Genomic DNA, 23990 nt, shown 5'->3' with positions numbered 1-23990 from the left:
CAGCTCAGACTCACTGGGTAACCTCCACATGACCTCTAGGGCTTCCCGTCTACAAAATCAGGTCACAAAACCAGCTGATCTAGCATCCTTCTCTCCTCTAGGAGGTCAAAAGAGTCTGTTACAGCAGGCAGACCAGGCTGCCTTCCCATTCTTGGAAGCCACAGTCAGAGAAATGCATTTTAACCTTCATGTGTTCGCAAAAAAAATAAAATAAAATAAAATTGGTTTCATTCAAATGCTGCTGGCTTGGTTGCCATGGATACCTCCTAATCATGAAGGATGACTGTTGTTCCCATGGAAACACGGAGGCCTGAGGAACATCCTGTAATTTCAGACAAGACACCAAATTTCAGTTGTCGGGTTGCACTGCCCAGATCTTAATGCTGAAAAACAGGTAGAGGCAGCAACCTCTAATACTGGCAGTGGGAGAAAGGAATTCAGCACCGTAGAAAGAGGACGTGAGAGATGGGGTGGGGGGGTGTATGTGTGTGCTGGACCTCAACAGTGATCAGAAACATGCACATTAAAACTACTGGATACCATTTTGCACCTTTTGGGTAGGCAAAAAGTGAAAAAACACAAATGACTCCAAATGTTGACAGGAACGTAGGGAACGCTTTCATCCCTGCTGGTGGCGGAGAAGGAACTTGAGAACAATTAGAAAATAAAGAGCCAGTTGAAACTGACACACACACATATACTCTAGGACCAGAAATTCCCCTCCTACATGTCCAGTCTAGAAAATTGCTTCAGCCTCTCATGCGGATACCTGCAGAGAAATGTCTAGTGCAGCGCTGTCTGTAGTAGCAGATGTGGGAAGCAACCTAAGTGTCCACCAGTGGGGGAATGGGTGACTGCTCCTTGGGGCAGCCATTCTGTGGAATAGGATTCCAGGAGACAAGGTCCCCACAGAACACAGTGACACTACCAAGGACCCAGCTCTATAAGATCAGCATGAATCAAATTCAGGAACATGAGGTTGAGTGAAAAAAGTAAGATGCCAAAGGAAACAGAGTGCAATCCATTTATCCCCCCCCCCTTTTTTTTTAACGAGAATGTTCATTAACAGCTTCATTTGTTATAGCCCCAAACTGGAAATAACTAAAACGTCCTTCAATAGGGGAAGAGTTAAACCATGCTACATCCATAGCGTATGGGGCAGAATAATGTTCTCTCCAAAGAAGTCTACCCTAATTCCCAGAACCTGGGTATATGTTACTTGATATGGCGAAAGGAACACTGCAAATGTGATTAAGGCTAAAGACTTTGAGACGGGAGTGTATGCTGGATTATCCAGACGGGGATCAGCTTAAATGTGGAAGAGGAAGGCAGAAGGATGGGTTTGAGGGATTCGATGGTGAAAGAAGAGGCAGGAGAGATTTTAAGCATGAGAAGAACAATGGAAGAAGGGGGTCACGAGCCAAGAAATGTGGGTGACTTCTATTTAGAAACTGGGAACATCCCTCAGCTGATAGCCAGCAAGAAAGTAGGAATCTCAGTCTAACAGCCAGAGGGAACTGAATTCTGCCAACAAGGAGTAGGCAATGAAATGGATTTTTCTCTAGAACCTTCAGAAAGCAACCCAGCCTACTCATTTCTTGATTTTAGTGCCACAAGACCCCTGCTAGACTTCTGTCCTACAGAACTGTAAGACAACAAGTTTGTGTTGTTTAAGTTGCTATGTTTTAACTTATTACAGCAGCAAAAGGAAACGAAAACACATGTTGTAGAATACTACTCAGCAAGGAAAAGGGAACTCACTATTGAAATATACAACTTGCACAGATCTCCAGAGCATGATGCTTGGTGGAAAAGCTGATGTCAAAAGGTCACAAGGTGCATGTGCCCACTTGTACGGCCTTCTCAAAGTGGTAAAGTTATGGAGATGGAAAATAGATTAATGGTTGCCAGGGATTAGGAATGGTGGGGGGCAGGTAGGTGGGTATAACTATAAAAGGGCAGCACGAGAGAGATCTTTGTGGTGATGGAATAGTCTTATATCTTGATTGCAGTGGTGGTTACACAGATCTACACATCTGCTAAAACAGCACAGAATTAAACACACACACCATACCAACATGCAGAAAAGATGAGAGAGGAAAGATGAAAGCAGACACTGACATCCAGAAACTGACATGCCATCCACAGCTTTTCCATGTTATTGAGACAAACAATCTTACAGGTACCAACCTCAGACAAGACTACTACGATAAAGTGAGGCCAAAACAAGGCCACTTCATCATCTTGTCTAAACAACCGACAAAAGCCAAGTCACTATGCCACCCATTGTGACCCAAGTCACAGTGCCACCCACTATGCCACCCAAACATCCCCCCACTTTGGCTACAATGAGTGTCTGCTGCTTCTTTATGAATGACCGCTTTATCCTCATGCAGCCTCCTCTCCCTGGAGGTAAGATTCGAGATATGCCATCATAGAACCGCTCCCACTTTCCGAGAGCAGCCAATTAAGAGTGAACCCCACGTCCTTAGACTTCCCGCAAGTCACCTGAGCAAAGCCCAAATCCTAGAGAAGGTTCTTTCCGCCACACTCTCACTGAGATGTCCTGTGGTTCTCTGAAGTGCATCTTCTCCAACAATAAATAATAAACCCAATTTGTTCAGCTGGAGGTATGTTCCTGGTGGGTCTTTGGCTGGAGGGCACTGATGCCGGAGGATCTTGTATCAGAGTTACAAGAGCTGTCACTATCAGAGGAAACTCCATGAAGAACACATGGAAACCTCCCTGTACTGTTGTTGCAACTGTCTAGACACCTATAAAACTTTCTAAATAAAAAGTTAATAAGGACCTTATTAGAACTACATGGAATTGTATCTGTGTGGACAACTGGGGTTGTCCAGCCCAAGAAACTAACTGCAGAAATGTATTCGTATCCAGTGTCACCCAAGCAGAGAGAGTGGCCAAGCAATCTACAGGCAAGAGACACAGAAATATCAACCCGACTGCAAAGGCTACAAGGACTCTCTAGGCTCAAATACATTTGCCTTCTATGTGATTAAATTAATATGATGTTTTACTTTCTCTCTCTCTGTGTGTGTGTGTGTGTGTGTGTGTGTGTGTGTGTGTGTGTGTGTATGTGTACTTCCTCACATAGAAAAACAGCATAGGAGTTCCATCGTGGTTCAGCAGTTAACGAGGATGTGGGTTCAATCCCTGGTCTCACTCAGTGGGTTAAGGATCCGGTGTTGCCGTGAGCTATAGTATAGGTCATAGATGCAGCTCAGATCCTGCATTGCTGTGGCTCTGGTGTAGGCCGGTGGCTACAGCTCCAAATGGACACCTAGCCTGGGAACCTCCATATGGCACAGGTGCGGCCCTAAAAGACAAAAAGACCAAAAAAAAAAAAAAAGAAAGAAAGAAAGAAAGAAAAATAGCATAAATAGTACTCAAAAACTTATTATCAGAGGTTCTCTTTGGAGAATGGGATGGGCTACAGGTGGGAACTATGCCATATACTGAATGAAGACTAATTCAGCCTTCCAAAAACCTAAGAGTAAAATTAAAATAGAAATAGGTGCTCTAATGAGTCAGTACCACTTGTACTCTCTAAATACAGCTGAAGAGAAAAAAGGAAAAGAAGCATGAGAAAAGACAAAAATAAGCAAACAAATGACATCAAAAGCAAAAGCAGCCTGGAGTTCCCACGGTGGCACAGTGGGTTAAGAATCCAACCACAGCGGCTCAGGGAGCTGGAGAGGTGCAGGTTCCAACCCCAGACCGGCAGAGTGGGTTAAAGGATCCAGCATTGCTGCAACTGTGGCGTCGGTCAAAGCTGTGGCTTGGATTCAATCCCTGGCCCAGGAACTTCCATGTGCCATGGGTTCAGCCATAAAGAAAAAAAATTAAAAAGCAACAGCCACTCAAATGACCAGTTAGAGAAAGTGGATCAGGAATATCCACAAAGTAGATTTAGAAACAAACTTGTGGGTAAGGAAATCCAGCTCCCCAAGCCTGGAACTGCCAATGGACTAGTGTCCCAGCCCCCTGCTGCAGGAGTGGCCAGATGAACTGCACCAGGAGCCAAGGTCAAGTCACTCTGGCAGCAGGTCGTGGAACCTTCAGGTTGTTAGAACTTTTCAGACATGGCCGTCCAGCTGGTGCCCCTGGGTATCTGTGAATCTGTGTGTGTGTGTGTGTGTGTGAATGAAGCACACCTGTACTGTTCTTATCTGACCTTCGCAGTTGGCCAAATGAAGAGTTTGCCGGAATATTGCACTGATCAACTGGCAGGTCTCAGAAGCTGTGAATACACCACCTTCAATGGCGAAAGGGACTTGGAAGATGTGATTAAGGATCTCGAGATGAGGGGTGACCTTGGGTTCCCTGGGAGGGCCCAAAGCGATCACTAGAGTCCTTATAAAATAGGAGGGTCAGCAAAGACAAGGCAGGCAATGTGGTGATGAACACAGGGGTGCAAGTGAGATCGAACCACAAGTCAAGGATGGCAGGCAGCTTCTAGAAACTGGAAACAGCCACAAAACTGATTTCCTCCCCAGAGCCTCCAGGAAGAATGTGGGCAGTCCTGACAACTCCTTGGTTTTAGCCCAGGAAAACTGTTCTCAGACTTCTGACCTCCAGAACTGTGAGATATGAAGTCTAGGAGTTCCCACTGTGGCTCATTGGGTTAAGAACTTGACGTGTCCGTGAGGATGTGGGTTTGATCCCTGGCCTCAATGAGTGGATTAAGGATCTGGAGTTGCCACAAGCTACCATGTAGGTCACAGATGCAGCTTGGATCTGGTGTTGCTGTGGCTGTGGTATAGCCAGCAGCTGCAGTGCCAATTCAACCCCTAGCCTGGCAACTTCCATATACTGCATGTGCAGCCGTAGAAAGGAAAAAACAAAAGTCTGTGTGTTCCCAGACACTAAATTTGTGGTGGTTTGTTCCAGTAGTAATAGGAAGGCAATACATCCACTGATCAAGGTTCAAATTATTCTAATAAAAACGAAGGGACAGTGACATTAGACCACTGGCTGATCCAGGGCTGTGGACTCACAAGGTCTCTCACCTCTCCTTTTCCAAACCTACAGCTGCCCTACAAGGAGAAAAGCTTCCTTTTAGAAATATAATTTTCATCATCAAATATCTATAAACATCTTTCTCTCTCCACAAAGCACCTGCTATCAACTGACATATGTGAAAGGGTTTGAAAGCCACCAAAGAATAACAGTACCTTTCTTGGTTATTTTATAATGCAGTTTAGAGATGTTTTCACATATCTGTATAAAGAATATCTTATCTTTTTTTTTTTTTTCTTTTTAAGGCTGCACTTATGGCACATGGAGGTTCCCAGGCTAGGGGTCAAATCAGAGCTGTAAGTGGGATCCAAACCACGCCTGCGACCTACACCACAGCTCACAGCAACACCAGATCCTTAACCCACTGAGCAAGGCCAGGGATCGAACCTGTGTCTTCATGGTTCCTAGTCGGATCCGTCTCTGCTGAGCCACGATGGGAACTCCTCTTGTCTTTCAATAGTCACTCCTCATCCTGTGTATTTATCCTTAGTATAGACACTAATTACATTAATAAGACTTCTTTAGCGTATAAGCTCTAACAATAGCACTCCAGAGAAAACCATGATTATCAAAACCTAATATTCAGGTGTAGAATTAAATTCATCCCATTTTTCATGTCATTCAGGAAACAAACTATTTATTTTTCCCCCCAAAATTCCACCTCAGGACGTTGTGTTCTGCATTTTGATTAAAAACTATATTATTAAATGAGAACAACAATGGCTATATAACAGGCTTACAGTTTTCCAACAAATTAAAATGGACATAAAGTTTTAAGGGTGTACATATTGATTTTTTTTTACATGTAAGTTTCAAATTCTCTTTACCTTTCTGTATTTGACAACTTGGAATTCAAATTTTAAATTATGTCTAACCTGCACAGCACAGGGAATTATATTCAATATCCTGTAATAAACCATAATAAAGGGAGTTCCCTTGTGGTGCAGTGGGTTAAACATCTGGCATTGTCACTGCAGTGGCCTGGGCCAATGAAGTGGTACAGGTTCAATCCCTGGCCTGGGAACTTCCATATACCCACAGGCACGGCCTCAAAACACACACACAAAAACAAAACCCATAAAGAATATGAAAAAGAATATATACATATTATATGTATATTTATAACTGAATGACTTTGCTGTGCACAAGAAACTGACACAACATTGTAAATCAACAATATTTCAATAAATAAATAAATTCTCTCAAAGTTTCTAATTTAATGATTTAATACTAAAGCAAACTGAATTTCAGCTCTTTGTGTAAATTTTTTTTTGTAAATCAACAATATTTCAATAAATAAATAAATTCTCTCAAAGTTTCTAATTTAATGATTTAATACTAAAGCAAACTGAATTTCAGCTCTTTGTGTAAATTTTTTTTTTTTTTTTTTGGCCTTTTTGCCATTTCTTGGGCCGCTCCCTCAGCATATGGAGGTTCCCAGGCTAGGGGTCTAATCGGAGCTGTAGCTGCCAGCCTATGCCAGAGCCACAGCAACGCGGGATCCGAGCCACGTCTGCGACCTACACCACAGCTCACGGCAACGCGGGATCCTTAACCCACTGAGCAAGGACAGGGATCGAACCCTCAACCTCACGGTTCCTAGTTGGATTCGTTAACCACTGCGCCACGACGGGATCTCCCTCTTTGTGTAAATTTTTTTGTTTAAAGTTGTACCTGCAGCATATGGAAGTTCTCAGGCTAAAGGGTCGAATCAGCTGCAGCCGCTGGCCTATGCCACAGTCACAGCACCGCTAAATCCAAGCTGCCTCTGTGACCTATGCAGCAGCTGCGGCAACGCCAAATCCTAAACCCACTGAGCGAGGTTCAGGAATCGAACCCATGTGCTCACAGACGACATGTCGGTTCTTAACACACTGGGCTACAATGGGAACTCCTCCTTGTGTAATTTTTAGCTTAAGGAGCAACCTATAGATTGTACAACAGATCCCACAAGGGACATGAAGTTATAATTTGGAAAAACAAAAGAGCAGATCATTTTATGTTCTACAAAAACATCGTGACTGCCTTAGGAACTTGAGGGGAAAAAAAATCGATGCGAACATGAAATTCACACCATGGGCTGAGTCATAGAGTCCTTTGCCTCTGACCCACAAGTCTCGTGTCTCCTGCCGGCACCCAGGAAACGGTGTTCGTTGGCAAGTAGGCTAAAATCTCTACCCTCCATAGTAATTAACAAAGGGTATCGAAAATCCTTAGGAATAAGGTGAACAAAACAAGACTGGTAACCAAAAACTTAGTGCTGAGAGACATTAAAGAAAATCTAAATAAATGGAGAGACACACCGCCTTCAAGGATTGGAAGACTCAGTCTTGTTAAGACAGCATTTCTCCCCAAGCTGATCTATAGATTCAATGCAGTCCTAATCACAATCCTAGCGGGCGTTTTAAGGTCACCAACAGGCTCAATTTTACATGTAAATGGCAAAGCAAAGGATCCAGAATAGCCAAACAATCTGGAGAAGGCAGAAACAGGTTGGGGGCGCTTATATTACTTGGTTTCAAGACATAGTCTTGAAATGCAACTACAGCAATCAAGACAGTGTAATATTAGCATAAGGATAGACATATTGATCAATGCAACAGAATAAAGAGTCCAGAAATATAAGTCCATACCTATATGATCAATCAATTTTTGCAAAAAAGTATAAAGATAAATTGATGGTACAAAATAAAGCTTTCTTTTTTTTTTTTTTTTTCTTTTTAAGGCTGCACCCGTAGCATATGGAGGTTCCCAGGCTAGGGTATGAATCAGAGCTACAGCTGCCAGCCACAGCCACGCCAGATCTGAGCCATGTTTTCAACCTATACCATAGCTCACAACAATGCCAGATCCTTAACCCATTGAGCGAGGCCCAGAATCGAACCCACAACCTCATGGTTCCTAGTTGGATTCGTTTCCACTGCGCCACAACGGAACTCCAGGGTTTAAAAAAAAAAAAAAAAAATTTAGTGCCAGAACAACTGGATTTCTGTAGGCAATAAAAATGGACCAGCAGGAAATGTGGAGACACAGATGTAAAAGAGACAGGGACTAGGGTTCCTGCTGTGGCGAAAAGGGATCTGCATCATCTCTACAGCGCCAGGACACAGATTCGATCCCCAGCCCACAAGGATTCAGCATTGTCACAGCTGTAACATAGGTTGAAGCCACAGATTGGATCTGATACCTAGCCCGGGAACTCCATATGCTCCAAAAAAAAAAAAAAAAAAAAAGAGAGAGAGAGACAAGGACTGCATAGTTTGTGTATCTTTATCCTAAAAATGACTCCTAAAATAGGAAACATCAGCTCCAACTTTCACAGGAAGAAACTGAGGTTCAGCAACACCAAGTGAAAGGACCACGCCCACACAGCTAGGAAATGCGGAAGGCAGGATGCAAGCCAGGCGATCTCTGAATCTAAGGGTTACCCCGGGATGGGAAAAAGCCTCCACAGAGAGATAAGTGAGAATATAACAACTCCCAAGTCCCCCAGGAAGGTGAGCATCCTTCCTGCCCTTGACCTCTCTCCACATCAGGACCCAGCCCAGCCCAGCCTCACAGCAGCAAGAGATGAGGGAGGGCTCGTTGACACTTTGCTCCCCTGATGTTGGGTGTGCGCATGTGCCTGCACAACTGTGATGGCCCACTGTCTGTCTAACAGAACTGGGATCAGAACTCAATCTGTCTTTTAAGTTCAGGACGTGGTTCAGAGTCACGGAGGTGGCCCACTGTTTCGGGGGTGGGGTCTGCTGGGAGAGAGGGATGGAGATGACCATGGAGGGCTGGGGTCCAGGGCATCCCCCTGCCCTGGGAATCCTCAACATAGAGCATTTGGTGGAGACACAGCAGCTCCTCAGAGGGGACATGGAGGGGTCAGGCTGCCGGTACTCAGGAGGCGGGAGGGAAGCGCCAGGAAGATGTGTGCCCCACGGCTATGTCCCAGGAGCCCAGGGAGAGCCTCTCCAAAAGGACAACACAAGGTGCTCCCTGGCCCCTGGTTGGCCTTATGAATAATAGTCCAGTCAAGTGCTGCAAATTTTTCAGCATCTGTAGGCACTGTCACCAGGCCTTCTCCATGCCCGTCTACTTGAGCCCCTTAACTGTCATCAGTCCTTACCCTCACTCACGTGCTCCTCACTTTCAAAGATTTTCCAGTTACTCCAAGGATTAATTACCAGGCCTGAAGCTTTCTCTCTCCCTGACTCTCTCTCTCTTCTTTTTTTTCTTTTTAGGGCTGCACCTGTGGCTTATGCAGGTTCCCAGGCTAGGGGCTGACTCAGGGCTGCAGCTGCCAGTCTACGCCACAGCCACAGCAATGCAGGATCCAATTCGAATCTGTGGCAACACCCGAGCGAGGCCAGAGGTCAAACCCACATCCTCACGGACATGCGTCACGTTCTTAACCCACTGAGCCTCCACAGTAACTCCCTCGTCCCTGCCTCTCTTTGTCGCTCCGTTGCTTTCCAAGGCTCTCTAGGAATTTTAGCCTGCAGTGTCACCTTCTCTGTTTTTATTCCTGAGTTTTTCTCTCTGTAGCCGCAGGGCCTGTTCCAGGCCCGGCAGAGAGCTGGCATGTATTCTGTGCTGCTAGAATTCGGGCTAGTACGGCGGTCCCAGTGTGGAGACCTGTATATGCTCTGCTGGGCGCAATTTACCTCTAACAATTTTTGAAACCTACAAGGCAATACTACACATTGTGAAGCAGTTGCAAATGTAGTAAAAGCATAAACGCACGTGTGGGAAGAACACACCCCGCCTTCAGAAAGCTGGTTGTCCCTGGGGAGAGTGTGGGAGGCTTTTAGCTCTATCACAGGGGTCAGCAAATTTTTTTCATAAAGGGCCAGAGAACAAATATTTCAGGCTTGTCTCATCTTCTCAACTCTGCCAGTGTAGCATGCAAACTGCCGTGGAGAGTACGGAGATGAACAGACAGGGCTGGGGGCCAATAAACTTGACTTGGGGACACGGACATTTGAGTTTCATATAATTTGCACACTGGAAAACATTACTCCTTTTTTGATTTTTGTTTCAATCCTGGAAAAATGTAACTGCTATTCTTAGCTCGCAGGTCATAAAAAAAACAGGTGGTGGGCTGTACATAAGCACAGGTGGGATTTCGCCTATGAGCTCTACTTTGCCGACCCCTGCTGTACCTGAATCATTTTATTTCTAAGAAAAAGAAAAAAGAAGAAAATAGAAGCAATCATGGCAATGATAACACTGGCTAAATCAGAGAGGTGAGCATGTGGGTGTCTGCAATATATGCTTTTTTCTTTTTACGGCCGCACCTGCAGCATATGGCAGTTCCTGGGCCAGTGGTCGAATCAGAGCCGAAGCTGTGACCTACACGGCAGCCACAGCAACATGGGATCCTTAACTCACTGAGTGAGGCCAGGGATCAAACCCGCATCCTCACAGACACTACGTTGGGTTCTTCACCAGCTGAGCCACAGTGGGAACTCCCATGGTGTTGGCAATATTATTGTCTAAACTCTTCTATACTTTCAAATATTTTAGAATTTTCCAAAAATTCGAGAAAGGAAAAAGTCTGAAAATAACCTCCCAAATGCTCCCAGAGCTTATCACTAGATGATGAAATTACAGGTAATTTTTAATTTTCTTCTCTTAATGGATATTTATTTCTTTTGTAATCCTAGGGGTTGGGGGAAGAGGAGGGAAATACCAACATCAACATATATTTTTTAAAAAGAGGAGATGGAGGGGGGTGACCCCCAGCTGCCGAGGTCTCCTCTGGGAACCACTGGTGACCCAGGAGCTTCTTCCATAACATCCCCATGAAGGGCTGCCCTGGCCCCCAGCCTCAGTGCTCCCAACCCTTGAAGCTGGCCACTCCCTCAGCAGATAGCGCTGCCTCTGGGGGTGGCACTAGGGGGCTGCCTCCTGGGTCCTCTGAGGCTCAGGGCGCCAGCCCAGGAGGACTCAGAAGCTGCTGCTGTGGGGGAGGGTGCTCAGGCCCCAACCTGCTTGCTGCTAAACAGGCAAAACTGAACAGGTTCCCAGGTATCAGGTGGAAGAGTGACTACACAGACCATTAACAGGAAATCCAAGCTTCTCTCAGACCTCTATAGCCACCACACTTTTCCTGCGATGTCCAGGTCTGTCCCCCGCTCCCCCCTGCCCCCCACTAATTGACCTCCTGCAGCCTCCAGCACCTGGTTCACCACTTTCCTGAAGCTGCTCCCTCAAGGCCCTCCCTGCCCAGGCTGGGGCCACCCCCACCCCTGTAGCATCCAGAGCCGGAGCAGCCCTGTTAGCCATGCTCACAGCTCTGTGGGCCCCCTTCCCTACCCCCAAACCCTCCCCACCTGCCTGGGCCTTTCCAAGGGCCTTATCCCACCACCAGCTCCCATCTCTCGCTGTGAGAACAACCCCTGACCTCTCTCTCCCAGATCAGACCCATTGCCTCTTACACCAGGATGGTCGCCTTAGTCACCTGTGGTCACTGGTACCCACTCTCCCCGCCTCCCTTCTCCCTGGACCACATGAGTCTAGCTTGCTGGTCCCTTAAAATCATTTTCTTACATCGCAGCTCGGGAGGGACAGTGAGACCTCAACACCTTAGACTCTGCCACTCCATGGCGGGGTGACACTGAGCAAGTCACGTAACCAGTCTGAACCTCAGTTTTCTCATCTGCACAATGGAACTGACTAGCTGTGAGAACGAGGACTTAATGAAATGACCCATGTAAAAGACTCAGAAGAGCACCTGCATTGTGTACGTGCTCAAAAAACAGACGTCAGTGTTGTTATGATGACTGTTACTTGCAGGATTCGTTCCTCAATGCCCTGTGGCCTGCCAGGGGGGGTTCCAACCTTGGCTCACTCTTCAGGGCCCTGCCTACCCTTCCAGTCACACCATCTGCTCACCTGCTTCCAGGACTCCCCTCCCCTCAAGCCCGGCTCCCTGAGGGTGGGGGCCGACTGCACGACAGCCCCTGGCACAGGGCGTGCAAACAGTAGGTGGCTCACTAAAGCTCTGCTGCTCTGAACAAGTACAAGTGACACTTGTAGCAGCCTCTGGGGGAAGGGGATGCCAAGGAACCATCTGGAGAGTTCCGATCCCCACAGGCATCGCATTTTATTTCTAGATCAGCCCTAACAGAGCTGCAATTAACCCGTCAGGTTTTGGATAAACAGATAACGACAACTCACCCAGCCTATAATGATACCCTGTGTCATTTCTCATCAATTTGTTAAAATTGCTTCCTGGGGCCAGAGATGTTTAGTGACTTATTTGAGGGCACACAGCATTGATGGTGCCGTTGGGAGGACTCTCCCTCTAGCCACACTCCTGAGCCAAACTCAGTCCCCGGGATAGAGGTATAAATGGATAGAAAACCACCTTTCCCTAAGACTATCCCAGATTGCCCGTTCCCCATCTCCACATCCAAGTTCAACAAACCCTCAAGCCAAGCGGGAGACCAAGACAAGCTCCATCCCTGGCTGTCTGGGTCCCTCTGGCCCTGCTCCCTTCCTCTCCTCTCGTTCCCTCAGCCACAGAGGGGACAGAGCCTCACAGTCCCCCACCCCTTCCTCTCCATGCTCTGCCTTTCTCATTTCACAGCCGTGTCAACACATCACCTCTAAGGGCCAAGAAAAAAGAAATAACGCAGCCCAGATGCCGACAGTGCTCTCCTGTCTGTCAAGGAGAAGAGAGGAGGGAAATAAAAGCTAACAAGACTTCCAAAGGCAAAAATCTCCAAACCTCCTCTCGGGTACCTGGCAGCTGTCAAAGTCAACACAGGAGACTGGTGGAGGGGGGAAAACCCATCCCCAGTAAAACACAGGCAGCTGTGGAGTCTGGGATTCACAGACCAACACGGCTGCATTTCCAAGGGCGTGATCGACGTCCTCCCGGGCTTCTCAGCTAACGTACAGGTGGTCTGTCTAGACTGTGTCTCTTCTGAGTACCGTGTCTACTCTTTTTTTTTTTATTAGTATTATTTGGAGAGCTATTGAGATTCCCCTCACTTCCTTATTTATGCAATCAGAGGAAATCACAGCACCGAGAGCCGCTTCCAAACTCAAGGCCACGTGGGCCAATTTCAGATGGATAATTAAATATTGAACAAACGCTGAAATGCCTCTACTGGATCAGGATGGCTAAAAATAACCACCCTGCCACTCCACGCACGCGGGCATCTCGGCTGTTCCCTCTCAAATCCCTCCTCCCCAGCAACTGTCAAACACAACCTTCCCAGGGAACAGCAGGCGGGGGCGGCGGGGGGTGGGTGGAGGGCTGGGAACCGACTCCCCAAACACCTACTCAACGGAAACAAAACTTCAGCTCCCAGCAAGCTCCAAATGTTCCTGACCAGGAAATACTCTCCCTTTCCTGATATTTAACCAAGTGGCCTCAAGAGGAAGGTGCAGGGGAAATATCGCAGCCATTGCTTTTCTTTTAAAAATAGTCAAAAGGCTTCATGTCATTTCGAGGCAAAACACATATGCGGTCCGGGAGGCGAGCATGTTGTGTCAAGTTATTCACAGGAATCCAACCCCTATTCCTTCCCGGTGGCAGGAAGACCCAACCAGGAGGCCAACTGCCTCGGTGCCCCTGTCTGGGCGAATCTTAGGGAAAGCCACAAAGTCCGCACAGATAAAGGACGATGCAAAGGGATGTGGATTTCAGACCTGGGTCTCTCATTAGCATCTTTACATAACCTCGGCCAAGTGGCCTTGGCTCTGTGGGTCTCGGTTTCCCCACCTGTCAAGTGGAAGAGTTGGTCCCCAGGACTGGAGCTGCGAGTGATGCCAAAGATGAATCTCTGCAATGTCCCGCATCAGCAGCAGAGCAAAGGGGGCTCCGGCCATCTCTGTACCACTCGGTTTCAGGAAATTCAGAAGCACTGGGGCAAAGAGCACCCAGGAATCAGAGCTTTAGACCTGACCCGTTGAAGCACCCTCTTCCTTCACACCCTGAACTGTTTCCTCCCCCTGGCAAAGGGAAGTGATGGCAATGACCCCTACATTTGCGGGGGTGGAGTGTTAAAAGGAGACACGAGACAGTCAGGGGAAGCTCTTGGCACAAGGCCTGGCAAGCTGGGTAAAAGGAAGCGCTCATCTCCCTTATTCTTAAAGGTGTTGAGGATGGGCCAGAAAGACCAGGACCAAGAGGCGGACATTCCAAGCAGATGAATCAGGGCCTCTGGCCTCCCGCAAGGACCTAGGCAGCTCCGGGAAGTGGGCCTCAAGCTGTCTCCTGGGACCTCATGTCAGAGGACACTGAATCCTCGGCACAAAGGAATTTGGCGGGAAAACAGGGCTGAGGCTGTAAGAGCTGTCACCAGCCCAGGGAAAGGACCTGATTGGCGGGCTTAAATGGGAGCAGAATACAGGGGGTGGGGGGAAAAGCCTGGGCCTGGGGGGGGGGTCACCTGAGCCATCCCAAACAGGTGGAGGGGCCAACCAGGAGCGCTCACCCCCCAACCCCAGATGCCAGTGGGGTCATTCCCTGGCCCCTCTCCTGAATTACGGCCAGGACTGTGGGAGCAGGTGGCTACAAACAGGTAGTAGAGTTGTTGACTGTGCAAATCAGCTCAGAAGAGGAGGTGGCCTTCCCAAAGCCAAAGCCTAACCTCAGAAGGATCTGCCTGCGCACAGGATGGAGAGGTGGTACATTCACAAGCTCAGGATGTGGAGTCAGGAGGGGCTGGGTGACATTGGATAAGGTCTTTGGGACATAGTTTCCTCACCTATAAAATGACAATAATGTCAATATCTATCTCACTGTGTTGCTGTGAGCATCAAAGGAGAAAAGGCAGAGTTAAGCTCACTCACTGCCAAAGACTGAGCAGGCACTCAACAAACAGCAGTCACTTCAACTTGATTACGCACCAGGAGAAGGAGGGAGACGTGCAAAGGCAGGGGGTGGCAGGAGGAGCTGAGGCCGATCCCCCTTGCGGATCATGTCTCGGCAGGAACAAAGGAAGAAGCAAAGCAGAAAAGGATATATGTACAATTTCAGAGGTCAGCCAAGTTGGGGGCAGAGATCCAGGCCTAGGCCCTTGGAAGGACATTTAAAGCCTGGGAGGACCACAAGGTACAACTAGGCCCCACCCTCAGGGCTGTTTTCAGGCTTATCCAGCCCCTGGGGCCCAGGCTGCCATCCAGAGGCCTCTCCGCAGGTCTCTTTGGAGCCAGGGTCCCCAGGGAGCAGTCCCAGCCCCCACCCTTCCCTGACCACTGCTCTCAGTTAGGAAGCAGCTGTGGCAAACCAGCACCCTCCCCAACCATGGTGCCATCTTCCTGGGGGCCAGAAGCCCTGGGTTCCATACCCTGTTCTGTCAAGGTGGCCCCTCTGTGCCTCAGTGTCACCTTCTGGACACCATGGACACCAAGGGTTGGATCACTCAGCTGCCAGTTCTTTTTTTTTTTTTTTTTTGTCTTTTTTTGTCTTTTTGCCATTTCTTGGGCCACTTCCGTGGCATACGGAGGTTCCCAGGCTAGGGGTCGAATCGGAGCTACAGCCGCCGGCCTACACCAGAGCCACAGCAACTCGGGATCCGAGCCACATCTGCAACCTACACCACAGCTCATGGCAACACTGGATCCTTAACCCACTGAGCAAGGCCAGGGATCGAACCTGCAACCTCATGGTTCCTAGTCAGATTTGTTAATCACTGCGCCACGATGGGAACTCCTCAGCTACCAGTTCTAAGCCATGGTAGGCGGGCCACCACGACAGGTCAGCCCCACCTGCCCCACTAGGGGACCACTGTGAGGCCTTCCTGCCTGCATTTCTCAGAGTCTGCTGGGTCATTCCCAAGAGCACCCCCACCCCCCGCAAGACTCCCACACACCTGGAGGGGAGGGAGACCACCCAGCAGCCAAGATACAGGGCCACGCAATGGGGAACGTGGGGGCAAGGAGAAGGAACTGACCATCTCAGGAGAAAACATCCGCCAAGTCCCTAGCACACAGGCAGGAAAACTCAGGGAAAAGACTCGAGGGGAAGAATCAAAACCTCCCCTGAGTACAGGGATGGGGACCCCAAGAGGTCTCCCAGCATAGGAGGCATCAGAACAGAATGAGCCCCAATTGACAGATGGGGAAACTGAGGCCCAGGGATGTGCCCAGAGTCATACAACCAGCTTGTGGCTGAGCTGGGACTAGAGCCTGTTTCCCACTAACAGGGAAGTGGGAAAGATGGAAGGAAGGAGGGAAGGCCCTGGACCCCCAAAAGGACTCTCTGCCCCAGGACAGATCAACCAGCCAGCCTCCCCAGGAGACTGGGGGCTTGTCAAGGGCTAGGAGCCTGAGAACTTCAGTCCCCTGGGCCCCCGTGCCCAGACACAGTATGTGCTCAACACGTGTATGCTTGCTGAAGGAATGGATGAACTTTATCAGGGGTGAAAGAAAGGAAAACTCGCATTTCCCCAGCAGCCCTGGAGTACAGGAGGATCAGACAGACAGAGCTTTTCTTGACCCTGGTGGGGATAGGTGAGAAGGTACCCAGGCTGGTGATGCACTTTTGGGTACAGGAGGACCCCCCCCCTTAAATCCATGGGCCATGCCCAGACTTTGAGCAGACTCAGAGTCCCAAGGCACAATGTAAGATGGCCAGACGAACTTTGCCATCCAAAAGTCATTGCTGCCACCCTGCCTCTGGCCATTGTCAAGCTCCGCGACCCCCTCCACCAATGACAGATCACTCTGCTCATTTTTCAGATGGAGAAATCAGGGCCCAGAGAAGGGCAGAGAGTTGCTTGATGTCCCACTTTGGTCACACCTGGGGAGCAGGAGACACTCTCTCGCGAGCAGCCCCACCAGGGACAAAGTCTTACCCTCAAGTCTGCGGACAGCCCCCTCCCACCACTCCAGATGGACAGTGGGGACAGTAAGCAGGAAGCCTCCTTACAGGTGACAGTCTGGTCGTGACCCTATCCCCACCACCAGCCAACCCTTCCCTGCACTCTCTTGTTGCTGAACAAACACAGCTCTGACTTCTTGGTCACTGTCCTTCCTTGCTGGTGGCAGAGGCCAGAATGGGTGTGAAGCAAGGGCCCGATCGGGGCTGGGGGCAGCTGGGTACCACTGCCTCTGCAGGGGTCTGATGATGTCCTTGACCATGGGACCAGACCTGAGGGCAGAAGGGACGAGCTCAAGGTCATGGGGTGGCTCCCCCAGCATGAGTGAGCACCTGGGTGGGCAGGGGGCCTCCAGCCTCCATCTCTCACCCTGCCAGACAGCTCCACCCACCACGCACGACGTCCCATGACCCAAGAGCCTTTATCAGGCCCGGACTTACTGTTCCCCCCATTCCCTTCCACCAACACACTCCCTCTGCCACCCTAGGATGAACCCTGCCCACAATGCCAAAGACATTTTCCAACTCCCTGTTTTTGCACAGCCTGCTGCTTCGTCCAGAGCACAGACATCACCAGCTCACACTTAACTGCGGCCCGAGTCCCAGGCAGCACAGGCCTCTAGCTTTCCATGCATCTGCTCTCATTCCCTAAACAATCCTGCTGCCATGACCCCCATTCACCACACACGGTCATTGAGGCTTGGGGAGGTAAATGGCCAAAGGATGGCTCTGTGCAGAACTGGGGCTTGAACTCGGGTCTGAATCCCTCAGCCAAAGGAAATTCTGTCCATCTGATGAGACCAGTACAAAAGTCACCTACTCTCTGAAGCCCTCCCTGATTTCCTCAGATGTAACTTCTGTTCAGGGACAAGTCTCCTCCTGGCTCCCTGCAGGCCCGGTGCTCCCTCAAGGCTGGCATGCAAAGCAGGGGCTTCTGCACAAGCAGTCGCTCAGGCTACAGGCAGTCAACCTATTGATGTGGTCTCCAGCCCAATCAGCAGGGCAGGAGGGGGACTTCCGGTCCTCTCCATGTGGGCAGGGATGGAGCTGGGCTGAGCAGTGGAGAGAAGGGAAGGTCACGCAGGACACGGAAGCAGGGACTCAGAAAAGGGAAGCGACTTGTCCAAAGTCACCATGCTTGAGCCCAGATCTCTGGGGGCCCAGGCCTAGCCCCGATGGAGGGAGGAAGGGAGGGAGTGCCCAGAGGCCTCTTCAAGGACGGCAAAGGGCAGGGGATCACAGTCCTTGAGAGACCCTTGAAGACCGAACTCCCAGCACACCTGCTTGAATTCCCAGCCTCAGCCTGAACCCTTCCACGCGTGGGGAACTCACTCCTTCAGGAACTCACTATTTCCTGAGGAAGCCCTGTACATTGTTGTTCAGCCCTGACTGTGGGAAAAGCCTTTTCCATTCTGGGGGAAGCAAATGAACAGTTACTGACTGCCTGCTTCATTTATCCTCAGACTGATGCGACACACAGACACATAACCAGTGCCCAGAGGGGTATTTGACCAGATTCCAAACACAGATTTGCTCTAACCCCTCTGGGTCAGGCTGGGCACCGGGCCAGTATTCCAGACTCCCAAGATAACCCAAGACTGTGTAAACTCAGCCCAGGTCCGGGCTAGGTACTCCCAAAGCACTGTCCCCCCGTCCACCCATGGCACCTCAGTGGGCCTGAGCCATTGCAGGGATCCTGGCCTTTCCAAGGGCCCCTTTAAAGGCCTCCTCCTTCCAGGGAGCCTCCCCCCTCCCTCCTACCGGCTGTGGAAGGAAGTGCCGGCCCCCACCCAGCCCAGAAGGCAGCCCCCTGGATCGCACGTGTTTCCAGCTGAGGATCCTGTTACTGGAAAAAGAAAATGCTGCCTGCACCTCCCCCTCCAGGTCCTGCCTCCTGGGCTTGAGACACACTCTGTTGAAAGGAGTTGGCGCCCACCCACTCCAAGAGATTCTGGACAGATGTTACAAGCCACTGATCCTTTGGAGCCACCCACCCCTGGGATAGGACCCCCTGATGTCCACCCACGTGTCTGCCCAAGAGGTGGGGGGGTGGTCCCGTAAGGTCCCAGTGGATTAGAAAGGGATTGGGGGAGGGGAAGCTGAGAGGCCGGGGCAATGCAGGCGAGGTGAGGAAAGCCAGATCCAGGCAGGAAGAAGTGATCCGCCCCCTTTACAGAGTAAACTGAGGCACAGTGGGGGGAGAAAACTGAGAGGTGGAAGAAAGAAGCTGAACTTTCAATTCGTGTTTCCCTGCCCTCGCCAAGAGGAGACACCGGAGCCCCAGTTTCCCCACGGGGGGGCGGAGGTAGGGCGGGGAAGGATGAGGGAGAAGCTGGGGGAACCCGGATCATGGGCAGCCAGCTGGGGCAGTATGGGGGTCCCCGGTAAATAGACAGCCGGAGGGTCCAGAGTCCCTGGCATCCCAGGGCATCAGGTGGTGACCGGGAGGTATGGAGGGCCTGGGGTCAGGGGTCAGGGTGGCGCCTACCCCTGGCGGGCCGGGTCCGGCTGCGGGAGCGGCTCCTCTGTCGCTGCAGCCGGGGCCGCCTCAGCAGCCGGTAGTAGTAGGAGGGCCTCCCGGTGCTCTTCCTGGCGCTGCCGCCCGCGGACATGCTGCCGCCCGCCGGGCACCGGGCTGGGCCTGGGCGCGCTCACACGGGCCCCATCGCCCGCTCCGGCTGGCCCGGCGGGCGTCCCCGCGTTCTCCCGCGTGCCTCTCTGGCCGCCGCTGAGGCCAAGGCTGCCCCACAAAGTCGCTCAAACTCCTCCTCCTGCTCCCGCCCTCCCCGGAGCAGCCGGCCCCGCTGCGGGGGCCGGGGACCAGGAGGCCGGGCTGGCACCGGCCCGGAAAGTCAGTGCGGGAGAAATCCCGGCCTGGAGTCGGCGAGGCCAGGCGGGCCGGAGTGCCCGGGACCCCAGGCAGGTCCGCTGGAGGGTCACCGCCCTCACCTCCGCGCCTGAGAGCCCCAGGCCGGACCTCTGGGCGCTCCCGGCGCCCCACCCCTCTGGCGGGTATAGAGGGTGCACCGCCACGTGCGTGCGTTCCTCGCCACCCGGCAGCGCGCTCGCAAGGCGACCAGTTGGGGTCCGTGCTCCTGAACAGGTCACTTTAAATTAGAGTCCTAATGAGGCCGGTGCCCCCGGGCGATTTCTACCCCACCCTCTCTGAGCGGAGTATTTCCCGCCCCCCCCTCCCCGCAAACACCCGGCCAGGAACGCCCCCCGCCCCCGCGCCAGGTGGAAAGCCTTCCCTTTTACTCAGGATACTCACCTGTTCTTGAATAAAGCGTCCTGTTTGATACACATATTGTTTTTATATTTCTTTACAATTCGGGTATATATTTCAAGCACAAAAAAAGTAGAGAGAATATGACAAACACCCACTTATCCCTCGGCCCTTTGCCAAATCTGAACCTTTAGCTCCTTTGATTTAGACCCTCCCCAAAATAAACACCACAGACGCTGTGAGGTCTTCCTCCCACTGGGCACTTGCAGCAGCTCTGGCAGGGCTTCCGGAAGGGCAGAACTATCCTATCTGGGAAACTGAGGCGGAGAAGGGAGAGTACCAGCTCCCTCTATTGCAGCCTGCTGAACGCTTTCTCCAAGTTACCACAGTCCCCAGATCAGAACCTTCCACGGCTCCCCAAAGTCCACAAGCAATAAGTCCAAAGAACAGTCTTTGCCATTTGATGCTCCAAAGGTCAAATCACTCTCCAGCCTCACCTCCACTTCTCCCCTACTTCTCACTTGTTTTTGCTCTGCTCCCAGCAGGGACTGACTCCCTATCGACTCTTCTCTGCCTGGCCAAAGCCCATTGCCATGGGCCCACCTCCTCCAGGCTTCCCTGACCACCATGGCTGATTGTCGGCAGGTATCCCTCTCCATCCTCCCTGCAGCAGCATTTATTTTTAACATTATTCTGACAACCACCTGCCTAAACTCCCCCCCTCAAGCACAGAAGGGGAAACTGAGACCCTGGCAGGAGGCCTGACTTGCTCCGTGGCAGAGGCAAAGGGCCTCAGCCACGGCTCGGACAAGTGGTCTTAGGGCTGTGTTGGTGGAAGAGTCACACGTGGGGCCTGAGGGAGTTGGCTGTCCTCCTCCATCGCTGCGGAAAAGGTGGGGCCCTGGAGCGGGTGGGGCAGTCTGGGCAGGAATCCAGACCAGGTTTTGCACCTCACAAAGTGGACCCCCCTCCCTGGCTCCCTCAGCCAGGGGGGTAGGGCCCCCAGGTCTGAAGAAGCCTGGATCACAGCTGGAAGCCAGGCGCCTTCTCAGGACCGGGAGGGAAGGGCGGGAGGGGCAGTGCTCTTCCAAACCCTGTCTGGGTCATCAGAAGTTAGTGACTCCCTTGGCCACGCCCCCAGAGCTCTGGCCAATCCCTGGGGACCATGGAAAACCACAGGGCCTGCAAGGACCCTATTAGCCTCCTCTGGGTCAAGCTTTGCTCTAGCTCATTTTCAGTAGCAGGCATTACCCATTACCGGGAGCCTCTTTTACAAGGGCAGAGGCTCCTGTGCAGAACAAGAGGGACCCTGTCCCTCCATCCAGGGGCAAGTTGTGGGCCTCTTTGGCCAGCCTCCTCCAGGACACCAGAACCCAGCTGCCCCCACCCCTGCTCAGCTGGGGCTTCTGAAACCACCTACCCGCACCTTGGCACCTCCAGAAAGAATAACATCTGAAGCCAGGTCCACCAGTTCTGGGGTGAGGAGGGCTTCCAGGAAACCCAGCTCACAGTGGGGCAAGAGCCCCCTGTTCCCAAGGCCTGGACTTCATCTGGGCCAGTTTCCTTCCCAAGCAGGAATTCTCTGATCAGCCAGGTTCTAGACCCCTCTGAAGGAGACAAGAAAGAGTGATCAAGTGATCAGGCTGATTACGGCTGGGACAAGGAGTCTAGGCCTGGGACCCCCAACCAGCAGATTTAGGTGAGTGTGTGTAGCGGGAGGGGAAAGTAGCCAGGACCTCAGCATCTCATCTGTAAACACAGCTGGGCTCCTAAGGTCTGGCATAGACCCTGCTTATGCTTGGGCTTCTTAGCCAGTCTCTGTGACTCAGTTTCCCCTCCTACAAGGAGAAGTTGCAGACTCCCACCCTATCTGCCTGGTGGGTCAGCTAATAAAAAAGAAGAAGCTTTTGCATTGGGGGCTTTGGGATGGAGTGGGCATTGCCAACCACCATCTCCACAGGTGGGCTTCAGGTGGGTACTGAGTAGGTGCCAGCTGGGGGGCTGAGTAGGTAAGGGGCAGGGCGGGAGGTAGAAGAGGAGGGCCAGGACCCTCAGGATGGGTAGGCAGACAAAGGCAGCTCCCTGCACACCCAGCAGAGCATCTGGAATCAATCCTACTGTGCAGCAAGCCACCCACCCCCTCCTGCTGCCCCCGTTGCCTCCTCCTTTCAAACAGAAGCAGCTCCCCTTTCTTCCAGAGGCTGCCCAGATTGGAGGAGGGGCACCCGAAAATGTCCCCCACCCAACACACAACCACTTTCTGCCGCAGACCCCTCCAAGGAGAAGCCCCAGCCAGCAAGGGCTCCCCAGGCCCTGCTGCTCTGTGAGCCTGGGGCCCTGCGAGGCCAATAGTCTGGTCAGTGGTCTTTTTTTCCCACCTCAGTCTTGCCTCCAGAGGGTCCCCTGAGGAGGCCCAGCTCCCACCTCCCCTACAAGCCACTTTGGGTGTAGGGTCAAGGCTGTAGCTGCCTCACCTCTGGCCACTGAGTTGAGCCTACGTATGACCTCAGCTCATTAAATATGCATATTTCTAGGGCTCCTCCAAGACTCTTGATTCAGTGGGTCTGTGTGGGGCCTGGAAATATGCATGTTTAGTAAGTGCCAGGGGATGGGGACCAGCTAAACCAGATCCAACCTAACTCCACCACCACCTTCACCGTCCCTCAAAAGCTCCCAAAGGAAGGAGTTCCTGCTGTGGCTCAATGGTAATGAACCCAACTAGTATCCATGAGGATGTGAGTTCCATCCCTGGCCCCGCTCAGTGGGTTGAGGACCAGTGTTGCTGTGAGGTCGCAGTTATGGCTCAGATCTGGCATTACCATGGCTGTGGCATGGGCCTACAGCTGCAGCTTCAATTCAACCCCTAGCCTGGGAACTTCCAGATGCTGTGGGTGCGGCCATAAAAAGGAAAAAAAGAAAAGTTCCCAAAAGTGAACTCCCAGAGTACCAGAAAGCAAAAAGGACCAAGCCCTGTCACAAAGCAGCCCCCATCCACCCCATGCGCCCTGATCAATCTGTTTTCAACCTCCAAAGGCTCCACCCTTTGCCTGATGGTCAGATGGATTCCTTTTGCACCCACCCAGTGAACTCCTCTTTATCCCTCAGGACCCAGCTCAAACATCATCTCATTAAAGAAGTCCAAGCCCCCCACCCCCACCCCATGAGAGACATTCCCCATCCCCCCCAGTCACGTTTGAAATATGAAGACACAGGAGAAGACCAGAGACGGACGGCTCCAAAGAATCCCACACCCCCACTCCCCCCCGCAACCCCTGCCGGGCAGAGGACCAAAAGCATCCAGGGGCCTGGAAGAGAATTACTCCATGCTGGGCCAGATGTCCAGGTAAAGCAGAGGCCAGGGCTGGGTCAGGAGGGGTCAGATGCAGGGAGGGGGCCAGCCCAGTGAAGTCTTACATCTTACTGGGCTGTCTGAAGGTGAAGTTTGGATTTAGCAGCAATAAACTGTATTCGACATTTACTGTCTGCATTATCTATGCACATTATCCCATTTAACTTATGAACCAGATGGTCACCACCTTCATTTTACAGAAAATTCTGGAGGCACAGAGAGGGTAAGTAAGTTTCCCAGGGTCACACAGCTTGCACTAAGAGTCAGGATATGAACTCAGGCAGGTGGAAAGAACAAAAGCCTTAAGGCTGTGCGGGACTTAATGCAGTGACGGAGGCAGGGCAACAGCCTGGAAACTTTCCTTAAAGGCCAGCTTTGACAAGGAACAGGAGGGGGCCAGAAGGGATGGAGTCCTGGCAGGGGAAACACTGGAGCCCACGCCAGGCCCCACACAATGGTGTCTGGAGGGCTCAGACCTGTCAGGTTTCCTGTTGGGACGAGGGTGGGCAGTGGTGGCCAGGGGAAGTCCCCAGCCAGGCAGCCCT

The 23990-nt window shown here is 51.4% G+C and overlaps 1 protein-coding gene across 24 annotated transcripts in view; it reads right to left on the bottom strand.

Annotated features, from left to right (window-relative positions):
* The window catches only part of DAB2IP (DAB2 interacting protein), a 199580-nt gene that overhangs the window by 108282 nt on the left and 67308 nt on the right, over positions 1-23990 (bottom strand). For 5 of the 24 annotated variants that reach the window (XM_084994670.1, XM_003353636.6, XM_084994526.1 and 2 more), the window contains exon 1: positions 19359-19590. The exons of the other annotated variants lie outside the window; for them this stretch is intronic. Coding sequence is in view for 4 of the 5 variants with exons in the window: in XM_003353636.6 (XP_003353684.6) it covers positions 19359-19482 (124 nt within the window). In the remaining variant the exon portion in view is untranslated. Of the gene's footprint in view, positions 1-19358; positions 19591-23990 lie in introns of those variants that run through there. 24 annotated transcript variants of the gene reach the window in all.

This window comes from Sus scrofa, chromosome 1, assembly GCF_054392235.1.
Source record: "Sus scrofa isolate SSC_HxYL_T2T_F1_AM1 chromosome 1, Sscrofa_HxYL_maternal_Yorkshire_Landrace_v2.0, whole genome shotgun sequence".
Taxonomy (NCBI): Eukaryota; Metazoa; Chordata; class Mammalia; order Artiodactyla; family Suidae; genus Sus; species Sus scrofa.
The sequence above is the reverse complement of the archived record's forward strand: the minus strand, read 5'-3'. Positions and strand labels throughout refer to the sequence as shown.